Here is a 23,876-nt window from a genome sequence, read left to right as displayed (position 1 = left end):
TATTGTGTTTTAACAATAAAAACATATTAATCATAACAATAGACGACATCAAGTACAATAGTAAATAAGTAAAATTAATAATAAAATAAAAATAATAAAATAAGATAATAAAAACAGAGCACAGATGCAAATTATCAAATTAAATTATATTAACAAAGTCCTTATAAAGTTTCACAGTTTTAACACTTTTTTTTGCTGTAAACATTTTGTAAAGTAGAAATTAAACAATTTAAGTCACAAAGAAAATTCTGCAACTTGGGTAATGATGAAGAAAATGTACATTTGTGAATATAATATTTACCCAATAAAATCAATAAATAGCCTGTAAATTCAATGTTATTTTTGTCATGAAAAAAAGTTACAAATTAAATCCCACATGCAAAAATCAATGTTAAACTTACATTTTGATGAAAAATAGACAGATAAATCAGACCAAAACATATCAACATGTGGGCATTTGACAAAAAGATGATCAACTGATTTGATGCTTGAGTTACAGAAGACTGAATTTGTTAATTCATTTATTCATTCGTTTCCTTTTCGGCTTAGTCCCTTTATTAATCCGGGATCGCCACAGCGGAATGAACCGCCAGGATTACCGAATTTAGATAAAAAAACCACCGGCCCTTTTCCTCTCTCAACACTTCCTGTGTGCGTCATATAATAAACTCCGCCACTAGAGGAAGTTCTAATGCACAAATAAACCCACAGCAGTCCAACCAAGTGTGCCGCAAGCCTGCGTTTGAGTAAAGGTCTCGGCCGTTAGATCGCCCCCTGGGGGCTGGCTGCAGTACAAGTCATAAAGCCCGCCTCCTCCGTGTTAATGAAGGAGACTTGAGCCCAAATAAAAAAAAATATTACACTTGCAATAAAATGTCCCGAAAGATGGTTCTGGTGGATTAAGGCACTGATTATTGTGCTGAAATAGGTGCAGATCTTCATTTGTGTAAACAGTTTGTTTTTAGCAGTAATTTAATGCTGGGCGTGTCATCGTGATTGACAGCTGTGATTGACAGTTTCTCAAAGCGCGGCGTCTGAGCTTCGGCAGGAGACTGAAGTAGACTGAAATGTTATTATTCGATTTCAGTGTTATTTTACCATGACAAAATGAGTTCAGCAGTAAACTATAGTTTCTGACATACATGATCCTGGTGGAACACTGTTTATTCGCTAAGTTCAGGGCTTTTTTCGGGCTTTATTAGTTTGCTGATACACGCCTAGCCACCCAGATAGCAAAACACAGTTCCGGCTAGATTCTCGCCTGCCGGAGACTTATCCCTCAGACTGACTACCTCTGCTGGACCTACTCCGGATGCCTGGACTCACTGCCCGATTCCAGTCCGAGTCAATCGAGCCAGATGCGGTGGCCGAGCGAGCCGGCGCTGCTGCATGCGAGCCGGAATCAGCCCGCGACGCCGCGAGTAAGTTATGCGCTGCGGCCTGGAGCTGGCGCCATTGAATATATAAAACCTTCATATTTGTTAACGTTATGACATCCATTTGTGTTGATATGACAGCAAACGCATGCTGAGAAGTTCGGGGGGGCGTGGTTGATTTTACATAAAGCGTTTGGTTGGAAGCTCGACTCCGCTCATTTTCGCGGCTCCTCCTCTGGCTCCATCAGACAGTCCTTCTGCGCATGTCTGGCTCCAATTTCAGCAGTCTTTTGCGACAGTTTGTGCCCGTCAAGCAGGCGTTTTGCCCTCAAGGCGTTCAATGGGAAAAGGGGCTGTCGCGTCGTCCATATTTTTTACAGTCATTGAGTCCAACATAAGTAGCGTAAATCATTTTAAAATGTCTTGTAATGATCTTATGAATTTTAGGTGATCATTTTATGCCATTTAAATTAATTAATTAATTAATTGATTTATGCAGAATATTAATAAGAAACATCATAGTGCAACTTTATTTAGTCAGTAATGAAGAATTAACAAACATGGCAACATCCAAACTCATGTGCAGGAGACCAATCAACCATCGTGTTTTGAAACTACAGAGCATCTTTTCTATGATTGTAAATTTGTTTGTGCCTTTTGGGAAGATTTGCATTATTGGTTATTCTCTACGTTTGAAGATTGAAATGCTCTAACAAAAGAAAATGTACTGTTTGGTTTGTTTTTGAAAGATGAAACACATGATTAAGTAATTAACACCATTATTATTCTTGGGAAGTTTTTTTTTTTTACTTAAGTATAGGTTCTGAAGAGTTTCTCCCAAATTTTATGTTTTTCACATAACTATATATGTCTTTATTTTCTATCGCTTAAGCAAATGAAGAAAAAGAATGCTGCAGTCCTCTGTCATTTAATAGAACAACTTGTACTTGTTGAAAACACTTATGTTTATTTATTTATTTTAAATCTTGTTATTATATTTTGTTTATGATGCTTGTCTGTTGTCTGATTAAGATTTGATTTAAAATCAGGCCATTTATAGTTGTATTGTTTACTTGGTTCAATAAAATAAAAAAAGTTCCTGCTTGAAGCGGCGCTGTGCAAACTGATTGGTGGAGAATGACATCAAAGCGCCGCCAGAGGTTCTATTTAGAATGTGGAGCATTCGGCAATCTGATAGGTGTAGCGGTGCTTTGATGTCACACACCGAATCACACCTACTCAATAGTGTTCCCGCCCTCACTAAACTAAATTTATGCAGACGGATGGAAACTGTTCATTCTGTTTACACCACCCAGAGACTTTGATTTATCTTTTTTATAATTGTGAATATTCAAAATATTTTTAGGAAGATCAATCATTGTATGTCAAAAAAATAAATAAATATATATATAGCCTAAATAAATGAATATATATATATATATATATATATATATATATATATATATATATATATATATATATATATATATATATAAATATATATATATATATATACACATTTTTTTACATACAATGATTGATCTTCTTAAAAATATTTTGAATATTCACAATTATAAAAAAGATATATATATATATATATATATATATATATATATATATATATATATATATATATATATATATATATATATATATATATATATACTGTAAAAAATGGCCGTGATTTCAACAGTAAAAAACTGTAAAAATGCTACAGTACAAATCCGTAACCTGGTTAACATTATGTTTCCCTAATATATATGGCGAATAACCGTAAATTGACTTTCCCAGAATTCCCTGCATGGCACAATACTTTTATGCATTTTGTTGACATTAATATGGATCTTTTAGTTGTTTCCCCATCAGTTATGTAAATTATAGATTAATGTTACATCTAATGTTGATAAACAATGTTTATATCATGACTTTAATTTTATACGTGTTACCATACTGGTGTTTAGTAGCTGTGTGAATGACACTGAGCACCTTCTATATGCTGATACTCTTTTCTGCTTGTGGGAACAGCTGTTTGTGATGAGCATTGGCTCATTATGTAACTTCCTCATCACCGCCTGCATGTGGGTGTGCTAACGTGTTTAACTGTGTAACAAAAGATGTGTAGATGTTGGTCATTCAAAATACAGACATATTACCTCTATAAATTAATAAAATACGGTAGTTTACCATAAAAATGAGAAATGACTTTTACAGTTTGTACAGTGGTTTTAACTGGTAACCACAGCTGCTGTTTTTTTACCGTAAATTTTTCGGATTTATTTTTTACAGTCAGGTTTTACTTGTAATTTGACCCCCAAATATGTTATTTGTAACAATTTGTAAACAATTTATCCGTGGAATTTTTATTGAATCTTTTGATTTCGTTCGGTAAATTTCATGTTCATAAATGCAGGTTAAATAACAGTAAACCTTGTTTAAAGGTTGCTATTATAGATTTTCATTTGTATATAGAATCGCTCCAATATATTAAGAGCGAAAAATGTAAAAATACAATTATTGTGGGAAAGGAGATGAAGTTGATTGATTAGTAACCTTGCTGTCAATCGGTTAAGTTAAAAGATTATCATTGTACAGATCTCTATGTTGAATTGTCTTGTTATTTGTTTAATTATAATAATAATTATAATTAAACAAATAAAATAATAAATATAATAATTGTAATTTATTTTTTAGTTTATTTTATGTTATTAGTTACATTTGTATTTTTTGGATGTCATGTTTAAATTGTATATTTGCTTTTTAATAAAAAAAAAAAAAAAGTGTTCCCGCCCTGCACCGCGTGCTGAGTTGATGCTCTTCAGCATTTTAGCAAGAGAAGTTTAGAGAGAATTACAGTAAGTGTGTTTCATCACTTCCTCCAAACTGCTGACATTTTACCATCAGGACAAATAAGAGTTGAAATGTTGAACCCAAAATGACCAGAGACATGTTTGAGACTATTGAACAGTCTGTGGTTGTGTTGATGTTGCTGTTTTGCTTGTGATTGGAGTTATTTTCTGTGTAATCAGTATATTTTAACCGAATGTTTTGTCCTTTCACTGATAAAACAGATGCAAATAAGCCTAAAGGTCAGCTTTGTGCCAGTGTGAATACAGACAGAGGATCAGCAAATAAATGGAGAACATTAAAATCAGAACTGCACAGGGTTTCCTCTTTAGTCAGATGTAATTCTAGTTGCTGAGTTTTTAATGAAAGTCATTTAGTTTTCAAAGCTGAACTAGTGAATAGTGAATCATCATAAAGGTTAAAGTCACAAACAAAACACATGAAAACAGTCAAATCCTGTTTATTGTAATGGTGGTCAGGGTGGGCTTCCATCTCTGTGTTCATCAGAATTGATCTGTTCAGAATCTCACAACAACAACATGTTTTATTTCCACATGAGCTGTATAAATGACATGATAAGAGAATATGAATATCTCTGCAATAACAGCTAATGCCGGCTCCAGAAAGTGCAGTGAAATGGATGATTTGATGCTGAATAAATGTGCTATATCTATAATTGTTTGATGTGTTGTCAGTTGTTGTGTTGTGTTTCAGTATTGACCATTTCTGCTGGATAAAACAGATAAACAGATTCCTCTGCATTAAACTGATCAGCTTAATGAAGTAAATGTGAGTATAATGTGTTCTAATATTCAGAGTAAACATCACAGAATGAGCAAAGCGACTGATGTTGGAGAATATTTCTCTGAATGTTGAATGTGGAGTGTCTGAATCATCTGTCAGATCACAGACGCTCACTGCTATGGTGTTCTGAGTGGTTGCTAGGCGGTTGCTTAGATGTAGCTAAGATGTTGCTAGGCAATTGCTAAGGTGTTCTAGGTCATTGCTAGGTGGTTGCCAAGGTGTTGCTAAGGTGTTCTGAGTAGTTTCTAGACGGTTGCTAAAGATGGGTCTGGAGACCTGGTAAAGTGCAATCTGAGCTGCATCCAATGCTTTTTAATCCACTCACCTAACCCCACCCCTAACCCTTCCAGTCACAGTGACGTCACTCACTCCATTGAGAGCACTGTGTCTGACATTGCATTGCATCACATCATAAAGGCTGCATCCAGATACTATTGGGTTGCTAAGGCACTGCAAAGTGGTTGCTAAGGTGTTTCAAGGTGGTCGCAGGTGTTTCTAGGTGGTCGCCAAGGTGTTGCAAGTCTATTCTGATTGGTTGAAACAAGTGGAACAATTGGAACAAGTCAGTTGCTATGGCGTAGCTTAGGTGTTGCTAGGCAATTGCTGAGGTGTTCTAGGTCGTTGCTAGGGTGTTCTATGTGGTTGCTAAGTGATTGCTAAAGCATTGCTAGGTGGTTGCAAGGTTATTCTGAGTCGTTGCTAGCCAGTTGATAGCATAAATAATCATGGTTCTGTATAAATTAGCATTATGTTACCATGTTTTAAACATAAATTAGCATGTTACTAGCATAAATTGAGCATGAATTAGCATGTTGCTAACATGTTTCTAGAAAAATAAAATAGCATGTTAGCATGAATTAGCATGTTGCTACAGTTGCATGTTTATAGTATTAGTTAGCTTGTTTGCTAGTATGATTAGCATGCTTGCTAGTATGTTTCCAGTGTGGATTAGTGTATTGCTAGTATGGACAGCCAAACTGTTATCAGTATGTCCAATGTGTCAATGGCAGTTTTTTTTACAATGGAAGTCTATGGGACAGTTGCTAGGGTGCTGTAAGTGGTTGCTAGGGTGTGGCTAAAAAGTTCAAAGATCATCAGTGATTGGCAGATTGGTAGTCTAAGCTAAATGAGCCCAACATTAAGTCTGTATGACAGTCTGAAGCAAAGTTATGAGGTCACTAAGTTTGATCCAATGTTAAGTCAATAACATTTGTAGCTCCGCCCTTTTCTGTATCTCATTTGAATTAAAAGTGACAGTCACCAAAACCAAAACCAGTTTCAAAGCATAAAAGGGTCAGTTTCAGAGAGTTATCGAACATTATCTGTGTGATATTTTGGGCCAAAACACACACACACACACACACACTCTCTCTCTCTCTCTCTCTCTCTCTCTAAGGACACCAGAGACTTGTAATAAGTGACATAATAGGTTTCTTGCACACTGCTTGTGTGTGTGTGTGTGTGTGTATTTCTAAATGTTTCTAGTCTACTGATGTACAGTCTGTATGTGTGTGTATGTGTGTGTGTGTGTGTGCTGTATATTGTCTATGCCAGTGTATTTTGCTCTGTCTGGAGTCTGCAGCTCAGCTTTTCCCTCATCATAACACACGTGCTGCTGCTGCTGCTGCTGATGATGTGACAGTAAAAGTGGTTTGATGTGAAGAAGCGCTCAATAGGGGACAGTCGACCTTAAGCCCTACACTGCTGCTCACAATCTGCATTATATTGGTGCAGGGCTCGAGGAATGGTTGCCATATATTGTAAAACTCATCAAGGTTTCCTATAAGCCCATAGCGGACTCTTTCCCTGTGTCATATTTGAGTGAGAGACGTCAACATTAATGAAGGAGAGCTGGAGATTTCCAAGACTTCCTGCCATTCTGTCAATTATTTATTATTTTATTATGATTGCTAAAACTGCTGTTTAATAATTGGAAAATAAAAATAAAATGTTTAAAGGGTGCAGATTACAGCGTCATGTTAGGACAAGTTCAGTGTTTTGTGTAAATAGTTCTCATTAATTATTATCTCTATATCTGAGTGAATCATTATTGAGTTCATTGGTGGAATCTGATCATGAGTTCATACAGCGACACTCGCGCGCCCTCATGTGGCCAGAGAGGGAATGACACTGTAATCGCTGCACTGTAATGAAGGAGAGCTGGAGATGTTTATGGCGGAATTATGGCGGCTTGAGGAAGCAACAGACTGTTATACTACATAAACTTATTATTCCTCTATCTTCTTCTTCTGAGACTAATTTAATTTCTATATGCATATTCTCCTAAAATGTTCAGTTTTAAAACGGTTTTCTGAAAACTGACCCGGAAAATTCTGGAAAGTGCCATTGACTTAACATTGGACCAAACTTAGTGACTTCATCACTTTGCACCAGACTGTCATACAGACTTAAGATTACGCTCATTTAACTCTACTACCAATCTGCCAATCACTAATGACCTTTCTGCTTATTAGCTACATCCTAGCAACCACTAATGGCACCCTAGCAACTGTTCCATAAACTTTTGACTAAACCACACTGAACTGAATTAAACTGAACTGAAACTCTGAAAACTGAAGTGACGCTGTTTACATTCTTCTGTGTGAAGCAGCTTTGACACAATCGTGTCATTGAACTAGCTATATACTAACAAACTAGCAACATGCAAATTCATACTAGCAACATGCTAATTCAACCTATAAACATACTAGCAACATGCTAATTCAACCTATAAACATACTAGCAACATGCTAATTCATACTAGCAATATACTAGCAACATGCTAATTAATACTATAAACATCAAGCAACATGCTAATTTATACTAGCAATATACTAGCAACATGCTAATTAATAGTATAAACATACTAGCAACATGCTAAATCATACTAAATTCATACTCACATATTATGCTAATTCTAGCAACTACTTGGTACACCTTAGGAACTACCTAGCGACATCTTAGCATCCACCTAGCAATGCCTTAGCAACCACCTTGCAACAACTTGGCAACCATCTAGCAATGCCTTTGCAACCGCCTAGCAACCACTCACAACACCCTAGCAACCACCTAAGCAACTTCCTAGTTATGCCTTAGCAACGGCCAAGCAACCACTCAGAACACCCTAGCAACCACCTAGCAACACCTTAGCAACCACCTAGCAATGCCTTAATAAGCACCTAGCAACACCATATCAACTACCTAGCAACCAATTAGAACACCCTGGCAACCACCTAGCATCGACCAAGAACACCTTAGCAACCACATAGTAACACCTTAGCAATGACTTAGAACACCGTAGCAACCAAGTAGCAAAACCTTAGCAAAGACTTAGAACACATTAGCCACTGCCTAGCAACCCCACAGAACATCCTAGCAACATCTTAGCAACAACCCAGAACACCTTTGCAACCGCCTAGCAACACCTTAGGAACCACCTAGCAATGCCTTAGCAACCACCTAGCAAAACCTTAGCAACCACTTAAACACCTTAGCAACCGCCTAGTAATGCCTTAACAATTGCCTAGCAACAACACAGAACATCCTAGCAACACCTTAGCGGCATCTAAGTGACTAACAAGCAACACCTTAGTAACCACCTAGCAACACCTTAGCAATGACCTAGAACACCTTAGCAATCGCTTAGCAACCCCATAGCAACACTATAGCAACCGCCTAGCAACCAATCCAGAACCCCCTATCAACTGTCTAGCAGGAAACAGGCCATTATAAACTAGAATGCAGTGATGACTGATTCAGACATCTTGAACTCTACACTGTCAGATCACAGAGCTTCAGTCTTGAACAAACATAAACCCTGAATCCAGGATAGAGTGTGTGTGTGAATGTGGTGTGGAGTGTGTGTATGAGGCTCATTGTTGTGTCAGAGACGCTGTAGAAGGACAGAGTTCCTGCACTGTGATCCACATACACTCCTATTCTAGAGCAGCTGACGGAGGGTTTACGGAGATCAGTCTTTATATTATTATGATAGAATATGAAACTGTGAGCAGAGCAGGACAAACTCCAGGACTGATCATTAAATCCAAACACACACTCATTACCCGAACCCTTCCTGCTGATGCTCTTATATGACACTGATATTTCCACATCCTCACCGCTCCACTCCAGCTCCCAGTAAGAGCGTCCACACACACTCTCTCTACACAACACCTGACGCCAACCATCAAATCTGTCTGGATGATCAGGATACGGCTGGACTGAACGTTTATTTTCCACCGCTGTGTTTCCTTCAGACAGAACCAGCCTGTTATACGCTGTGTTTGGATCCAAAGTGAACTGTTGAGAATCTGATGAAGATAAAAATCAGGAAAAATATCAATGAATTTCTGAGTGACAATAATGAAATCATGACTGTATTATTATTGATCTGTTTCAGTTCATCAGAATGTCTTTACTCTAATATTATTTGCACTTTTGCTGATTAAGAAACAAGAACTATGAATGTTTCAGTACATGTTCAACCCCAAACCAGAACACACTGGGACAGTATAGAAAAGGCGAATCAGGAAAGTGGAGATTTCTAAATGTTCTTTGACTTGTATTTCACTGCAGATGATAAAATAATCCTGATTTATTGTGTTCCTCATGACTTTTATTATTAATCACCAATTTCTGTTCCTGCAACACATTTAAATAAAGTTGTATCAGTAAAGCATTTATCAGTCTGTAATGTTGCCGTTCCTTTTCACAACACTTAAAGACGTTTAGAGACTGAAGACAGCAAGTGATGAAGAGTTTCAGGTGTCATTTTCCTCCTGCAAACAAATCTAAAGGTGTCTTAGGAAGGTTTCTACACAGAGTTGAATAAATGAGACTTTAACTAACCCAGTAAGATAAACTAGCTGTGTGATTATATCTAGAGCTGCTGATTCTGTAGAGTTCAGTGTGTTTAATGTAGATCAGGGTTGATTTGAGCAGCTCAGCACAGTTCAGTCTGATTGATGATATATGATAAGAATATATGGAAACGGCCACAAGAGCTCATTATAGGTGTTTCATTCTCAGTCAGCTCATTCAGGTTAATGGCTTTGAGCAAAACCCCGAAACCTCACACAACATCTCACTCATCAGAACGCTCTCGTCTCAGGAGCTCAGTGATATATTCCAGTGACATATGCTGGTTAATGCAAGTCCTGCAATCGTGATGATGAGCATTATAAGCGTGTGTGTTTTACTGTCTCCTGTTTACATGTGTGTGTGTGTGTGTGTGTGTGTGTGTGTGTGTGTGTGTGCTGTTTAGCCAGGTGAACATCACTACACGTGTTAAAGCTACTGTAGCAGCCCTTGGTGAGCGGAGTGAGGTGTGTAAGTTTTGTTTTGAAACTGTTAACTGAGCCAATTATTGTTTATCTGTGACTTTACACAGCTCATCTACTGTTCACTGTACACAAACGCCTGATCATGAACTGTAAAGGTGTCAGAGTTCATTATCAATCTGCTTTGTGCTGATTTGTGTGTTTACTTCTAGTTTTCACTGTTTCTGCTGGATCCAGAATAAAACACATTACAGCCATCAGAGACTCTCTGCCTCATATGAAGGAATCCAACACAATATATAACTATAATCTTTAATGTTCAGTATGATCAGAGTCACTTACACTGGAGGAACTGCTCACGGGTCTGTGGTTCAGGAGCGGGAATCCTGCTAATGCTGCTCACTGTGGAGACAAACAGATGATTTACAGTAAACATTGTTAAACAATACAAATACATTTAAAATCATCTGAAACATGTCAGGAAATATAAATCTGACCTCTGCTAGATATGGTCTTCATCTCCTCAGTGCAGAACTGCTGCAGTTTGTCTCTCAGACGAGACACAGATTCAGCGATGTCATCAAAAACAAGAGGAGAGCTGCTAATAAAGCTGGATGAGTCTGTAGATCCAGGAGGGACAGAGAGAGACTGCAAACTCTACACAGACACAACAGAAACAGCAGCTGAAGACACACAAACACAATCTCTGCTCCACATGCTCTTCCACTGTCCTGTGTGTCACCTGGAGGAAATGGATGTGATCTTCTGTGTGTGAAAGCTGCTCCAGCTCAGCGTTTCTCCTCCTCAGATCATTGATCTCCTGCTCCAGTCGCTCCAGTCGTTCTTCAGCTCCACTCACTGCAGTCTTTTCTCCATCTCTGATCATCTGCGTGAGCTCCGAGCGGCTTCTCTCAATCCAGCAGATGAGCTGAGTGAAGATCCTCTCGGTGTGGTCCACTGCGGCCTGTGCAGAGCGCTGTCAGACACACACACACACACACACACACACACACACACACACACGCACACACACACACACACACACGCACACACACACAGAAGCATTGGAGTGTGAAAGGCCTCTTCAGCTGCTGTTCTTCTGCTCAAACTCACCTTGTGAGACTCCACAGCCTCTCTCAGCTCCTCCAGCTCCTTCTGTCTCTCCTGGAGTCTCTGCTGGAATCTGCTCTGGGTTTCCCTCAGCCGACTCTGCAGGATTCACAGTGAACAAGAGTGAAATAAACGTCACTGTAAAGCTGTAATAGTCAGAACTCAATGCATTTAGGCATGTAGAAATGGTCAAGACGATCTGCAGCAACTGTGTGATGCTATCATGTCAATATGGAGCAAAATCTCTGAGGAATATTTCCAGTATCTTGTTGAATTTATGATATGAAGGATTAAAGCAGTTCTGAAGGCAAACGGGGTCCAACCCGGTACTAGTAAGGTGTACCTAATAAAGTGGCCGGTGACTGTGAATGTTTAATGCACATTTATCCATCATGTCATACCACTCAGCTCTTACAGTGGAAATAACAGCGATATACTTTTATTAAACGTCATCTGTTTATGCAGAGGTCGACATTAAACAGCTTAAAATAAAACTCTAAACACATCACTGCTGCTTCCAGAGTTCATTATGATTTAGCTTATATTTCATTCACAACAACCTGTTGATATAAAACACTGTTGAGCTCTGTGATGTAGAATCTGTAATGCTGTATTATTGGTGAATGTGGGATTTTACGGGGATTTAGTCAATTAAACAGTAATTCACTGAACACACTGTACTTTAGTCCCTCACAGGTGTTTTGATTCCTGTCAAACATTAATATGACACCACCCTGACCAAAGTCTATTACATGTGTCTGCTGGAGAGAAGATCAGAGAAACAGCTTTAAAAGTGGAGAAATGAAGAGACATTATTAATAATTGAGCATAAGTGTGTTCAAACCTGTAGTTCAGTCCTCTCTGCTGCAGCTGAAACAGTGTCATGGTGTTTGTGTTGATCAACCAAACACAGATAACAAATACAGCAGTGATCAGTGCGGCAGAAGATCTCCAGGAGTTTCTCATGTTGAGGACAGATCATCTCCTGCAGTTTATGAGTGGCTTCAGTCACTTTGTGTCGATTTCCTTGGTGAATTTCTTGATGTCGCTGGAAATGAGTGTGACAGTAAGAGTTCAGACACACCAGACAGGACTTGACGGCTCTGTTTTTGGCTCCAGTACAGACGTCACACTCCACATCTCCAGATGCAGCGGGACTCTGAGCAGGACCAGCAGCTTGTAGTTTGCTCTTCTGCAGTTTCTCCAGCACTTCAGCCAGCATGGTGTTTTTAGCTAAAGCGGGTCTGGGGCAGAAGGTCTGTCTGCACTGAGGGCAGCTGTAGACTCTCTTCTGATCCTCCTGATTCCAGCAGTCTGTGATGCAGCTCATACAGTAACTGTGTCCACAGGGAATGGAGACTGGATCCTTCAGGAGATCCAGACACACCGAACAGCTGAACTCATGATGAGCCAAAGACACACTGGATTCTGCCATTTTACTGCTCACACTGAGTTTACTTTCGATTCCTCTCAGCTCTGACACTTCCTGTATGCGTCATAATAAACTCCGCCACTAGAGGACAGTCTAATCCAGAAATAAACCCACAACAGGTCAATAAATAAGTAGCTTATATAATTTTTAAATGTCTTGTAATTCTCTTATGAATTTTAGATGATCATTTTCTGCCATTTAAATAATTAATTCTTTGAAATAGGCAGATTATTTAATAAGGAAATCCTAGTGCAAATTTATATAGTCAGTAATGAAGAATTGATGGACTTGGCAACATCCACACTCATGTGTCAGGAGACCAATGAAAGGCGTGTTTCTGCTTGAAGCGGCTCTTTTTTTATTAACTTCAAGAAACTGTATAATACAACTTAGAATACAGTAAAAGATAACAGTTTTTTTTACACAATAATCACATTACATACACAAGATAAAGAGCAACAATAGAACACAATTTATAAAAGAATAAAAAATAATATAAAAATGTAAAAAGTTAAAAGAAAAAACATAAATATTCAAGTAGCATGAAAGATCTCATCATATTTGCTCAAGAAAGAAGCACATTTCTGATTTTCAATTAATCTAAGAGATTTAATTAAATGTTCTATTTCACACAGGAAGTCTATAAAGATTGGATTTTTTTAAGGAATCTCTGTTTGTGAAAGTAAAATTTCCCAGCAAGTTTAAGAAAGTTCACAGTGGCTTCTAGATGTGTTTTGGTTTTCAAAATAACAAATAGCATCCTTAAGGTACAAATTACCACTCATATTAACCTTGGAAAAACAATATGAACTTAAATCATCCTAAAACAGTGATGATACATCGCAAGAAAAAAAGAAGAGACAAATGTCTTCACACTCATTCTTACAAAATGAGCAAATATCAGTAACATCACAATATTTGGATAAAGGTGCATTACAATAAAATTTTAAAGTGCACCTCTTTCATTTTATTAGGAATGCAGAATTTATATGGTGATAATCATGTTTCCCTCCATTGAATATTAACAATAATGGAACCTTTAAACTTTCCTCTAGGAGTGATTGCGTTATGTGACTGCGACACTTGATGTATAAACTTATTATTGCTTTATTTACTAAGACTAGATCTTCCTCCTAGGTGTAACTGTGACAATTGTTTGGAAGCTGCGTCATAACTAAGAGCTGCTTTCATCAGACATAGTAGTCCACTAGTTATAGCCTTTATAATAAAGCGAACAGGGAATTGATAAATGTTTATAAAACTCTCATAAGTTAAAAGATCCCCGTTACTGTTAAAAAGATCAGAAACAAAAATAATGTTTTTGTTAAACTATTTATCCCAGAAAAAAGATTTATTATTTATCTTAATGTCTACATTATTGCATGAAAGGGTTTTGTGAGGTGAGAATTTGTGTCTGTAAGTCAGTTTCCAGGCTAAAAGAGCTTGTTGATGGAATTGAGCTAATTTAATAGGTAATTTACCAACGGAGTAATTGCATTTCATTAAAAAAAGAAAGGCCACCAATCTCTTTAAATACATTGTTTGGAATAAAAATACCACATAGAGTCTGAACCAAGCAAGCATCTCTTCAGCCAATTGATTTTAAAAGTATTATTGGTGTCATCAAAATTTAGGACTTTGTAGCGGCTACATGCTGAGAGGCTAAACCAGAGACATGATTTGTGACGCAAACATCAAATGTAAACAAGGCAAGAAGTCGTTCCAATTTCTTCACTCGTTTATTTTCCAATATAAAACATACCTTGATATTTTGACAGTGTAGAATTTGATTTGGGCTTCTGTTTGAGTTTAGGTTTGGGCTTAAGTTTGGTCAACAAAGAGTACCGCGTCCCCGTTCACCCCCTCTTTCTCTCCTCCCCAAGCTGTGCATGAACAGGTGCCACCTATATGCGCACTACGTAACCCAGGTGACCCTCCACCACAATCATGTGACACAGGTTAACCATTCCATGTCTACTACAGACTTCAAGACCCCCCTCACTCCCTTCAATTTGTGAGGCTTATTATTCCAAAATAAAACCAAGAAAAATTTTGTCCATTTTTTTTAGAGGTGTGATTATCTACTGTAAGGATCCAAAATATCAGACCCTGAGAACTGTTATGGAATTTCATGAGACAAGATGCAATGTTCCAATGCACTTTCTAATCTGGGAAGTGATGAAGAAACCAGCTGTTCCACTGTTCTATTCAAATCACTGTTGACAATGCAAACACAGGCTGGAGAAACAGAGCCACACGACATCAGGGAAGAATGCAGGAATGCATCCTTTACTTTCACCCCAAGCCCCCCTTCTTGACCTTTAAGCGACTTGCTGATTAGAGCACATTTTACATCAAATGTCCAAGGTTTTAATATGATGTGTCTTGCAGCTCTATATTCATGTTTGGTATCGTTTTAAATGTCTCTGTGTGATTGGTAAAGTGGTGTTAATTTTACAGTAATATTTTACTGGTATATGTTGATTTGGTTTTTGACTTACATAAGATCTTGATAAGATGCTCTCCCTCCTCAGAGATGGTAAAGTCCTCAAATTCACCAGGCCAGGGTTTCTGTGACACTTCTAAATGGAACGTAAATGGAAAAAAACTAATTTAGAGGTCTTTAGAATTGCGTACAAAGACAGTATGTCCAGCTATAGGAGGGCTCTAAAATCTGCCAGGACCGATCTGCGCAAACTGATAGAAAATAATCATAACAATCCTAGATTTTTATTTAACCATCTCTAAATTAGCAAATAATCGGTCATCCTTGGAACAAACTACTCCACCGCAAATTAGTAGTGATGACTTCATGAATTTTTTCAGTAATAAAATAGAAGGCTTTAGACAGAAAATAGGAGATGCCAAACTTTCTGCACCGGCTTATACTCCAAATCCTGTAAATATTTCATTAAATCATAATAATAACCTACACTGCTTCAAAATCATAGAACATGAAGAGTTAGTAAAAATTATAAATAGCTCTAAACCAGCTACGTGTATGCTGGACTCAATTCCAACAAAATTACTGAAAGAGCTGTTACCTGCTATAGGAGAACCTCTTCTTAACATTATCAACTCTTCTTTATTGTACAAAAGATTGTTTAATTATTTTGTTTTCTAACTGTACATTTAGTCTTTACCTGTTTTGTTATTATGTGGGCGTGGTTAAAAGGTCCGCTCGCGAGTTTAATGAATAAAGTGAAAGTGTTCGACACAGTAATGAAAGAGGAACAGAGAGAAAGGCAGGTGCGCATCGTGATGCTCAGTCGCTAGTTTAGAGAGTTAAAGCCAACAAACTGTTAGGATTGCAATCACAGCATCCTCAGAGAAGGCAGTTTGACTGAATCCTATCAGATGACAGGAAGATGTGGTGTGATTACTTCAGAGTTTGACAGAACTTTATGATGTGCGTCATTGAAGAAACGTGAGTGTTCATAGTTCATTATTAAAAACTTTAATTATCATTCGATGTATATATACATGCATCTATACGCATATTTATAGTTTGCAACTGTATTAGAATGACACGTTTATTATATTATGTGTTCGTGATCTTTCACGTGTTTATTCACGTGTAGTAATAATGACGCAGCATTTTTCCGTGAGTAGTTTGAGGACTAATTAAACCTTTTTTTCTTTATTATAGAACCACACACATACATACAACATCACACGCTACTGCATGAACATTTACAGTAACATCTAACTTAATCTGATCACTTGCTTTTACACAATCACTCATTATACATTATACATTCATTGCAAATGAAGATCCCGGCAAATGTTGCACACTGGCTGATGACATCACTACTATTGATCGACTGCTGAAGTGATCGCTGGACCTTCTGTTTATGAGGTGGATTTTTCTGTGAAACTATTGGGACTTATTTCACCATATTACAAGTGATCGCTGGACCTTTCTGTTTATAAGTCCTCTGAAACTATTGGGATTTATTTCCCCACTATATTACAACCTTACAGTACTGTAATTATTGTCATCTTATATGATAATTGTTTTCATTTACGTGGGCCTACGCTATTTTATTTGATTTGTATTGTGATGATTATGTTTACACACTAATCATAAAGAAATTGATACATTGTTTGAACAAAATAATTTGTGTATGATCTCTTTACTCTTCTCCTATTCTTTGGACATCAATTGGATAATATATCCTTTAAGGTGGTATAGAACCGTATAGTAATCAGTGCTTTCATACAGGCTTCAATACATTTAATGGTCCTTCGAGCCGGATATTTATTACTACCTTAACAATGATGTCCAGGAATAGGACAGGAGTTTCAGAGCCAGATGTTATACGTCAGCGTAGAATTACTAGACCACCAGCATATCTACGTGATTATGAAGTAGGTTACACTAGCAAACATCTTACATTTGCAGATGAGCGGTCAGAAATGCTTACATGTATACGTGAAATGAGGGAAGAGAATATGCAGTTGAGGCAGGAGGTGAGACGTATATCAGATGTGATTGCTAATTCTCCAGTTTTAGCTTCTCAGGATCCAGTAGCTGTGCAGCAGTCTAGAGTTAAAGAGGCAGGAGTGTCATCCACACCAAAGTCTACAGGCATGCTGGTGTCATTTCAGGATTATGAGAATCCTCGCCAGATAGAACATACCCCTTTGGTGCCACCCAGAGATGAATCCCTCCTCGCAGTGCAGGATCGTGACCGAGAGCTTATTGAGGAGCTAACAGAGAGTCTAAAGAGAGTAGGCAGGTTAAGTGATAGTCCGCCTGGTTCAGGTATATCAACACCCTCTTATCATGACCCACATAATAGCAATAGCAATTCACCTCAACGTAATAACGCTAGTGATGCTAATATCCCTGTTCGACAACATAATCTGACTAGATTCCATTATTGTAATACTGATGATTCTCCAGTGTTGCAGTCCAGCATACCACCTTCTGATGCTTATCGCACAACAACTGATCCTTACTATCATTGTGTGAATGACAGGACGCATTACTTATCAAAGAATGCCAGAGATCATCTTGACTACTTTTCATTTGATGGGAAGCAAGAGTATAATAGAGAGAATAGACATTTCCTACACTCAAAAAAATGAACTTTCCCTATTGTTAGTTTTACTAAACCCATCCTTGTTCACATTACATAAAACATAATAGTAATTAAATTAACATAAGTTTACCATGTTATTTCTACAAAAATGTAGTACTGTAGGCTTTACTTAGTAAGGGTTTGACAGGCCAACTTAACATTGTTGAGTAAAACGCAAAAACCTCTTAAGATTGGATATTTGCTGATACCATAGCTGCCTACCTGGAGGCGGAGCAACGGAACAGTCAGAGAGAGGAACATGTGAAGCACATGAGGAGGAGAAGATGGTGGCTTTGTCAGGTATGAGTATTTTATCAATCTTTAGAGTTAAATATCACCAGGAAAAGTGATGTGAGTGTTCACAGAATTATGTTAATTTATTATATCAGTGTATTTTGGAGTCTTTTGAATTTTAGCATTTTTAGCCTGTTATACTGACTCATGTTTCTCAGGGAAAGCATGTGGCAGTTCAAATACTGCAAAATAACCATCACAAATAGATCACAGTTGTTGAAACACTATAGATTAGTGCATAGACATTGTGGTCTTGTTATTAGTTTTTCATGCACTTATTCTGACTATCGCTGTAGATTTAAAACGTGAAGTGCACTACACAGCCATCTTAATTGTAGCCATGCAAAGGAGAACACGGGGTTACCTGCAAGTGTAACCACATTCAATTGCCATGTGTGTTCTGGCAGCCATATAGACTCAGAATGGGAGTACTTTAGTCATATCTATAAGAACCTGAAAACAATGAGACAGTACTTTGTTTGAAAGCTATTCTTACTATAATCCTGTGTCTTAAATTTACAGATTGCTGCTGAATTCAGTCGAATCGCTACTGTCCCACTAATTCAAACATTTTTCAAAACTGCATGGTTCCACCAGCAAGCTGGACAGCATTTACCGTACAAAAGAAGAAATTGCAAAATGGAAAATTTGAAAACTGATGGCTACCATCGACAAGGTTTGTTATCTGTATTTATGATGCTTGTAAATAATTTCCACTTTAGTATGGTGTTTTTTTCATATACTTAATGTCTCTTCTACAGAGTGATGCCATCTCAACTTGGAGAGCTTGCATTCTCAGAGCACTTTCTGTGTATCTTAATGAAGACTATTAAAACCTCATGAAGGAGTATACAGTAAGTATAGTTCTCAGTCAGTTAATATTTAAAATGCCATCACATAAATTCACATAATATAGTCAAGGAATATCAATACACAAAGTATATTTACCTTGGGGTTGTCAAAAGAACAGACTTCAGCACCAGTCTGCACTGAAATAAAAAATTGTTATGATGCTAGCATTTTTCTGGGGAAATTTTGAGCACAGTCAAGCAGATTCTCAAGCAGATTTGTCTAGGCAGATTAAGGTGGCAATTATCAGTGTTGCCAATCACAGTCACATCTGTTGAGCACAATAACACTGGCCAATTGAATTTCTTTGAAAGAATGATGGTTTCTTCACATTTTTTAAAATTCAGTACAGAAGCCTGTGCTTTTGACCACCCTAACAAACACAGTAAAGTAGTTTTGTAAGTCACTGTAGGTGCGTGATGTGAAAGATTAAAGAATGGACAGTTGATACAAAATTCTCTACATTTACAATCTGTATTTTTGATGTAATTAAACTGACTGATCAGTGATACTGTTTTTGTGTTTTGTAGGAGACAGACTTTGAGAGAGACATGGCCAATACTGTCATTAAAATCTACACCGTTACGCCTGAAGTTGTAGAAGTCTGTGACCCACCATCAGTTGCTGGACTGATTGTTGAGGGAGTGAAAGTGCTTCAGAACCTTGGCGATGTCACCAAGGCTTGTTCTCTTTCTTTGAGAGTCAAGTACAGCGTGAATCTCAGTAATCCTTCAGACCTGAAATGCACTTTTTGAGTTTTTCAGAAAGTGTTGCTGGGACTTGCACATAAACTGTCACACAAAATACAAGTTCTCAAAAACAAACTTGTTGGCTGAGTCAGTACATCATTCTGGACAAATGAAAGAAATAGAGGAAGAAGCTTTTTTGAGACACTTAAATTTTTCTAGTTTTTTAAATTAAGGGCCAATTTTAATGTTATCTTTGTCAATGGCACCAAAGTTTTAAATGGAGTTCTACAACTTTAAATGGTTATAATTGTTTGATTATTTACAAAGATTCAGATTTTCAGTTTTATTCTTTTCTTTGCTTTTTAAAATTCTTATGCTGCTTGTCTTAAACTTTCCTTTTCTTTTTCAGAGTAAAATTTATTACTTGCAGTTGCACATATTGAAAGAACATTTTGGTCAATAGTAAAACTTCTTTTATAAATTTTTTTATGTTTTTTTTTAAAAAAGCTGTTGTTTTGTGGTATTTTCATAAATAAAGGTCAGTTGTATACTTTAACAATATATTAAACCTTTTGAAATATCAGCAATTGAGCATTGTAGCATTTTGTGACACTCTGGAAAAAAATGTCACATTACTTTTGTAAATTTGCTCTTATACATTTTTCTTCCAGTATTTGAAGTAGCACATTGTAAGAATGTTCACTATTGACCAAAATGTTGCTTTTGCATTTTTTTCTTTCTTTTTGTACTTTTATTTGAATTGTTTGAGAATGTTTACAAAAATAGAGGCCAGTTTTAATGTTACTCTCACTATAGATTGTAAAGATCAGAAATGGATTTTAGCAGTATTTTAACATTCCATGTACATCATTTTTCAAAGTAAGATTATTTCAGATTGTTAAAGCCAGTTGCACTTTAAAAGACCCTGTAAAAGTTAACTGAAAGCATCTGATGTTTTAATGTGTTTTTTCAAAAGAAATTGAAATTGTTTTATGGGTTTTTAGCAGTTGTATGTTGCAAAACATTGCAAAGAAAATAAATTCATTTTGTTTCTAAAAATATGTTTGATTATTTAAGTTTTACACTTGTAGAGCACATACATTAAAAGTGAAATATATAAAAAATAAAGTGTTCACCTTACATACTAAAAGTTCATAATTCTAACATAACATTACTAAGTTAAATATACATAAAACTAAAATGCAATAATGACACATCTAAATGGATTGAATGAACTAAGAAATATTTTGTAAACTTTACCTGGATTTCTTTAGTTCATTTAACTATATTGTTACTTGTAGAAACTACTCAACACAGTTACGTGGAACCACTTGACACTCTTTTTTTATGTAAGTCCAACAAATCATTTTTTTGAGTGTATCACCTGGTAGTGCATACAATCCATACTCTGTGCCTCCACATGCTTTATATACTCAACCTGTACAATATCGTGGCCCTACTCCTACCATTCCGAATTTTAGTAGAGATGACCCCCGCGAGTTTGCTCATCTTAAACTTGCATTAGACAATGTTCTTCCCTATGATGCTTCAGAGGCATTCAAGTTTCAAATACTTGTGGACCATCTTAAGCTGGAAGATGCTTTGCTTGTAGCTGACTCCTATAGTCACAGCCGTACTCCATTCAGCGACACAATGAGAGCGCTTACTGATATGTATGGGCAGCCACATCAATTAGCCTTGCAAAGGATTACAAATTTGATGGAAGGGCCAAACATTAGGAGCGGAGACGTTAAGTCATTTAAATCATTTGCTCTACGTGTCCGAGCATTGGTTGGAATGTTAAACCAGTTAGGTAGCACAGGTTGGACGGAACTAAAATGTGGTTCACATGTATCTCGACTCTTAGCCAAGTTGCCACACGACCTAAGAGCTAACTTCAAGAGATTTATTAACCCCATTCAGACACCGATTCCAACTCTGCTTGAGTTTGCTGACTGGTTGGAGTATGAAGTGCGTGTGCAAGTAGATGGAAATCAGTATGGATCATACCCCGAATATGAAAAACATGTTCCACGTAAAGACAAGCGGCCCAGTTTTATGCCTCGGAAGTTGACTACAGTGCTACATGGAGGAGAACAAAAGGAAGTAGCAGTTGAGAATATAAAGAAGGAGCATGCTCATGTGGAACGGCCACAGGACAAGCCAAAAAAGTACTGTCCTTTCTGTGATTCATTCCAGCACTATATGAATCAATGTTCTAATTTCAAACTTCTCTCCAAGGAGCAGGTAGAAAGTTGGATTAAAGCAGGCAATAGATGCTGGCGTTGTGGACGAGGACATTTATCGTCAAAATGTACGTTGAAAGCCAAGTGCAAGCGATGCGACAGAAGGCATCTTGATGTCCTACATGAGGTGAATGCTAGTGCATACACAATGATTAAAAGTAATCAGAAGATTCCTCAGAAAAGTACAGATTCAGAAGGGCCTACCTCTCAGACATTATACTTGGATCGCCCTACTTGTGGTAAACAAGTGCTGTTGAAACTGATCCGAGTTATTATTCAGAGTGGTAATAAGTCACTAGAGACATATGCAGTTCTTGACGACGGGTCAGAACGCACTATTCTAATGTATGAAGCCACTCAACGTCTAGGTCTTCAAGGAGACAGGGAAGACCTGGCTCTTCGGACTGTGAAACAGGAGGCTCAGACCATACAGGGAAAAGTTGTTTCCTTTTCCATTGCTCCCTTTTCATTCCCTGATCGATCGTATCAAATAAAGGGTGCCTTTACAGCCAAAGAACTCGCATTGGTCCAGCATACATACCCAATTTCTGACCTCCAGAAAAAATACCGACATCTACGTGACTTACCCTTGCATGAGATCAACAAAGCTCAGCCTCTTGTTCTTATTGGGTCAGACTATCCGCACTTGATTACCCCATTGGAGCCCGTACGTTTGGGGCCCCCTGGAGGTCCTGCTGCTGTCCATACCAAGCTTGGCTGGACTTTACAAGGTCCTTCAAGTCTTCCCAAATCTTGTTTACGTCCTCAGGAATGTCTCTTCATTTCTTGCCTTTCTCCTGAAGCTGAATTATTGCGACAGGTTGAAAATCTTTGGAAGTTGGATATCCTTCCTTACCGCTCAGAGAAGATTATCAGCCGATCTCGTCAGGATGCAGAAGCAATTCGTATCTTAGAAGAAAAAACAATCAGGATCGAGGTACAGGATGTAAAGAGATATGCCACTCCTTTACTCTGGAAGCAGTTACCCCCCCCCTTTGAATGCACCTCAGGAAGCGGTCATGGGTCTGTTATGTAGCACTGAACGAAAACTGTCTAAAGAGCCAGAGAAAGCTGAATCCTATGATTTCGAGATTCAGAAACTACTGCAGTCGGGTTATGTCACTCAGCTGACACCTGCAGAAAGTGAATCAAGTGCAAAGTCGTGGTACATACCACACCACATGGTTCAACATAACAGAAAGAACCGTATTGTTTTCAATTGCTCCTTTGAATACAAGGGTCAATCCTTGAACGAATATCTTCTGCCTGGCCCTACTTTAGGCTCAAGTCTCTTAGGAGTCCTTCTTCGCTTTCGTGAATATCCCGTAGCTATCTGTAGTGACGTGAAGGGCATGTTCCACCAGGTCCGCCTGCTTGATGAGGACAAGCCATTTTTACGATTCCTGTGGCGACAGGGAAAAACATCTGAGATGCCAGTCGTGCATCAATGGGAAGTCCTGCCATTTGGCACTGCTTGCAGTCCCTGTTGTGCAGTTTTTGCACTCCAATCTCATGTAAAGGGGGATCTTGATCCTACTGATGAGGTGCGTAAAACAGTCGAGCGAAATTTCTATGTAGACAATTGTCTAAGCAGTGTTCCAACTGAATCTCAAGCCAAAAATCTAGTGAACCGACTGCAATGTCATCTTATGGATGGTGGATTTGAGCTCAGACAGTGGGCATGTAACATCCCTGAGGTGATTCAGCACCTTCCTAATGACTTAAAGTCCAAGAGTGGGGAGATATGGCTCAGTCAGGGAATAGATAACCCACAGGAAAATGCCCTTGGATTGATATGGCATTGCAAAACGGACAACTTAGTATACAAACCTTACCAGCGAGAAGATGGTGAGATTACTATGCGAA

At 37.7% G+C, this 23,876-nt stretch overlaps 1 protein-coding gene across 3 annotated transcripts; it reads right to left on the bottom strand.

Moving 5' to 3' along the window:
* Window positions 1-4,664: 4,664 nt before the first annotated feature.
* On the bottom strand, window positions 4,665-14,870 carry ftr29 (finTRIM family, member 29). Of its 3 annotated transcripts, none has more exons than XR_012395321.1 (7): window positions 12,258-14,870; window positions 11,417-11,512; window positions 11,046-11,279; window positions 10,801-10,960; window positions 10,646-10,705; window positions 8,700-9,334; window positions 4,665-5,215 (listed from the first exon to the last, which is right to left on the bottom strand). XR_012395321.1 is itself a non-coding variant. In XM_009298961.5 (6 exons), exons 1-6 carry the CDS (start codon window positions 12,846-12,848, stop codon window positions 8,796-8,798), a joined length of 1,680 nt encoding a protein of 559 aa, XP_009297236.2. In that variant the 5' UTR covers window positions 12,849-14,870; the 3' UTR covers window positions 4,665-8,795. The 3 variants fall into 3 exon arrangements, 1 of the variants encoding a protein (XP_009297236.2); XR_012395320.1 differs by lacking the exon at window positions 4,665-5,215 and adding an exon at window positions 6,204-7,752 and having other exon boundaries at window positions 7,892-9,334; XM_009298961.5 differs by having other exon boundaries at window positions 4,665-9,334.
* Window positions 14,871-23,876: the final 9,006 nt, after the last annotated feature.

The sequence above is a fragment of the Danio rerio genome, chromosome 2 (genome assembly GCF_049306965.1).
Source record: "Danio rerio strain Tuebingen ecotype United States chromosome 2, GRCz12tu, whole genome shotgun sequence".
NCBI lineage: Eukaryota > Metazoa > Chordata > Actinopteri > Cypriniformes > Danionidae > Danio > Danio rerio.
The sequence above is the reverse complement of the archived record's forward strand: the minus strand, read 5'-3'. Positions and strand labels throughout refer to the sequence as shown.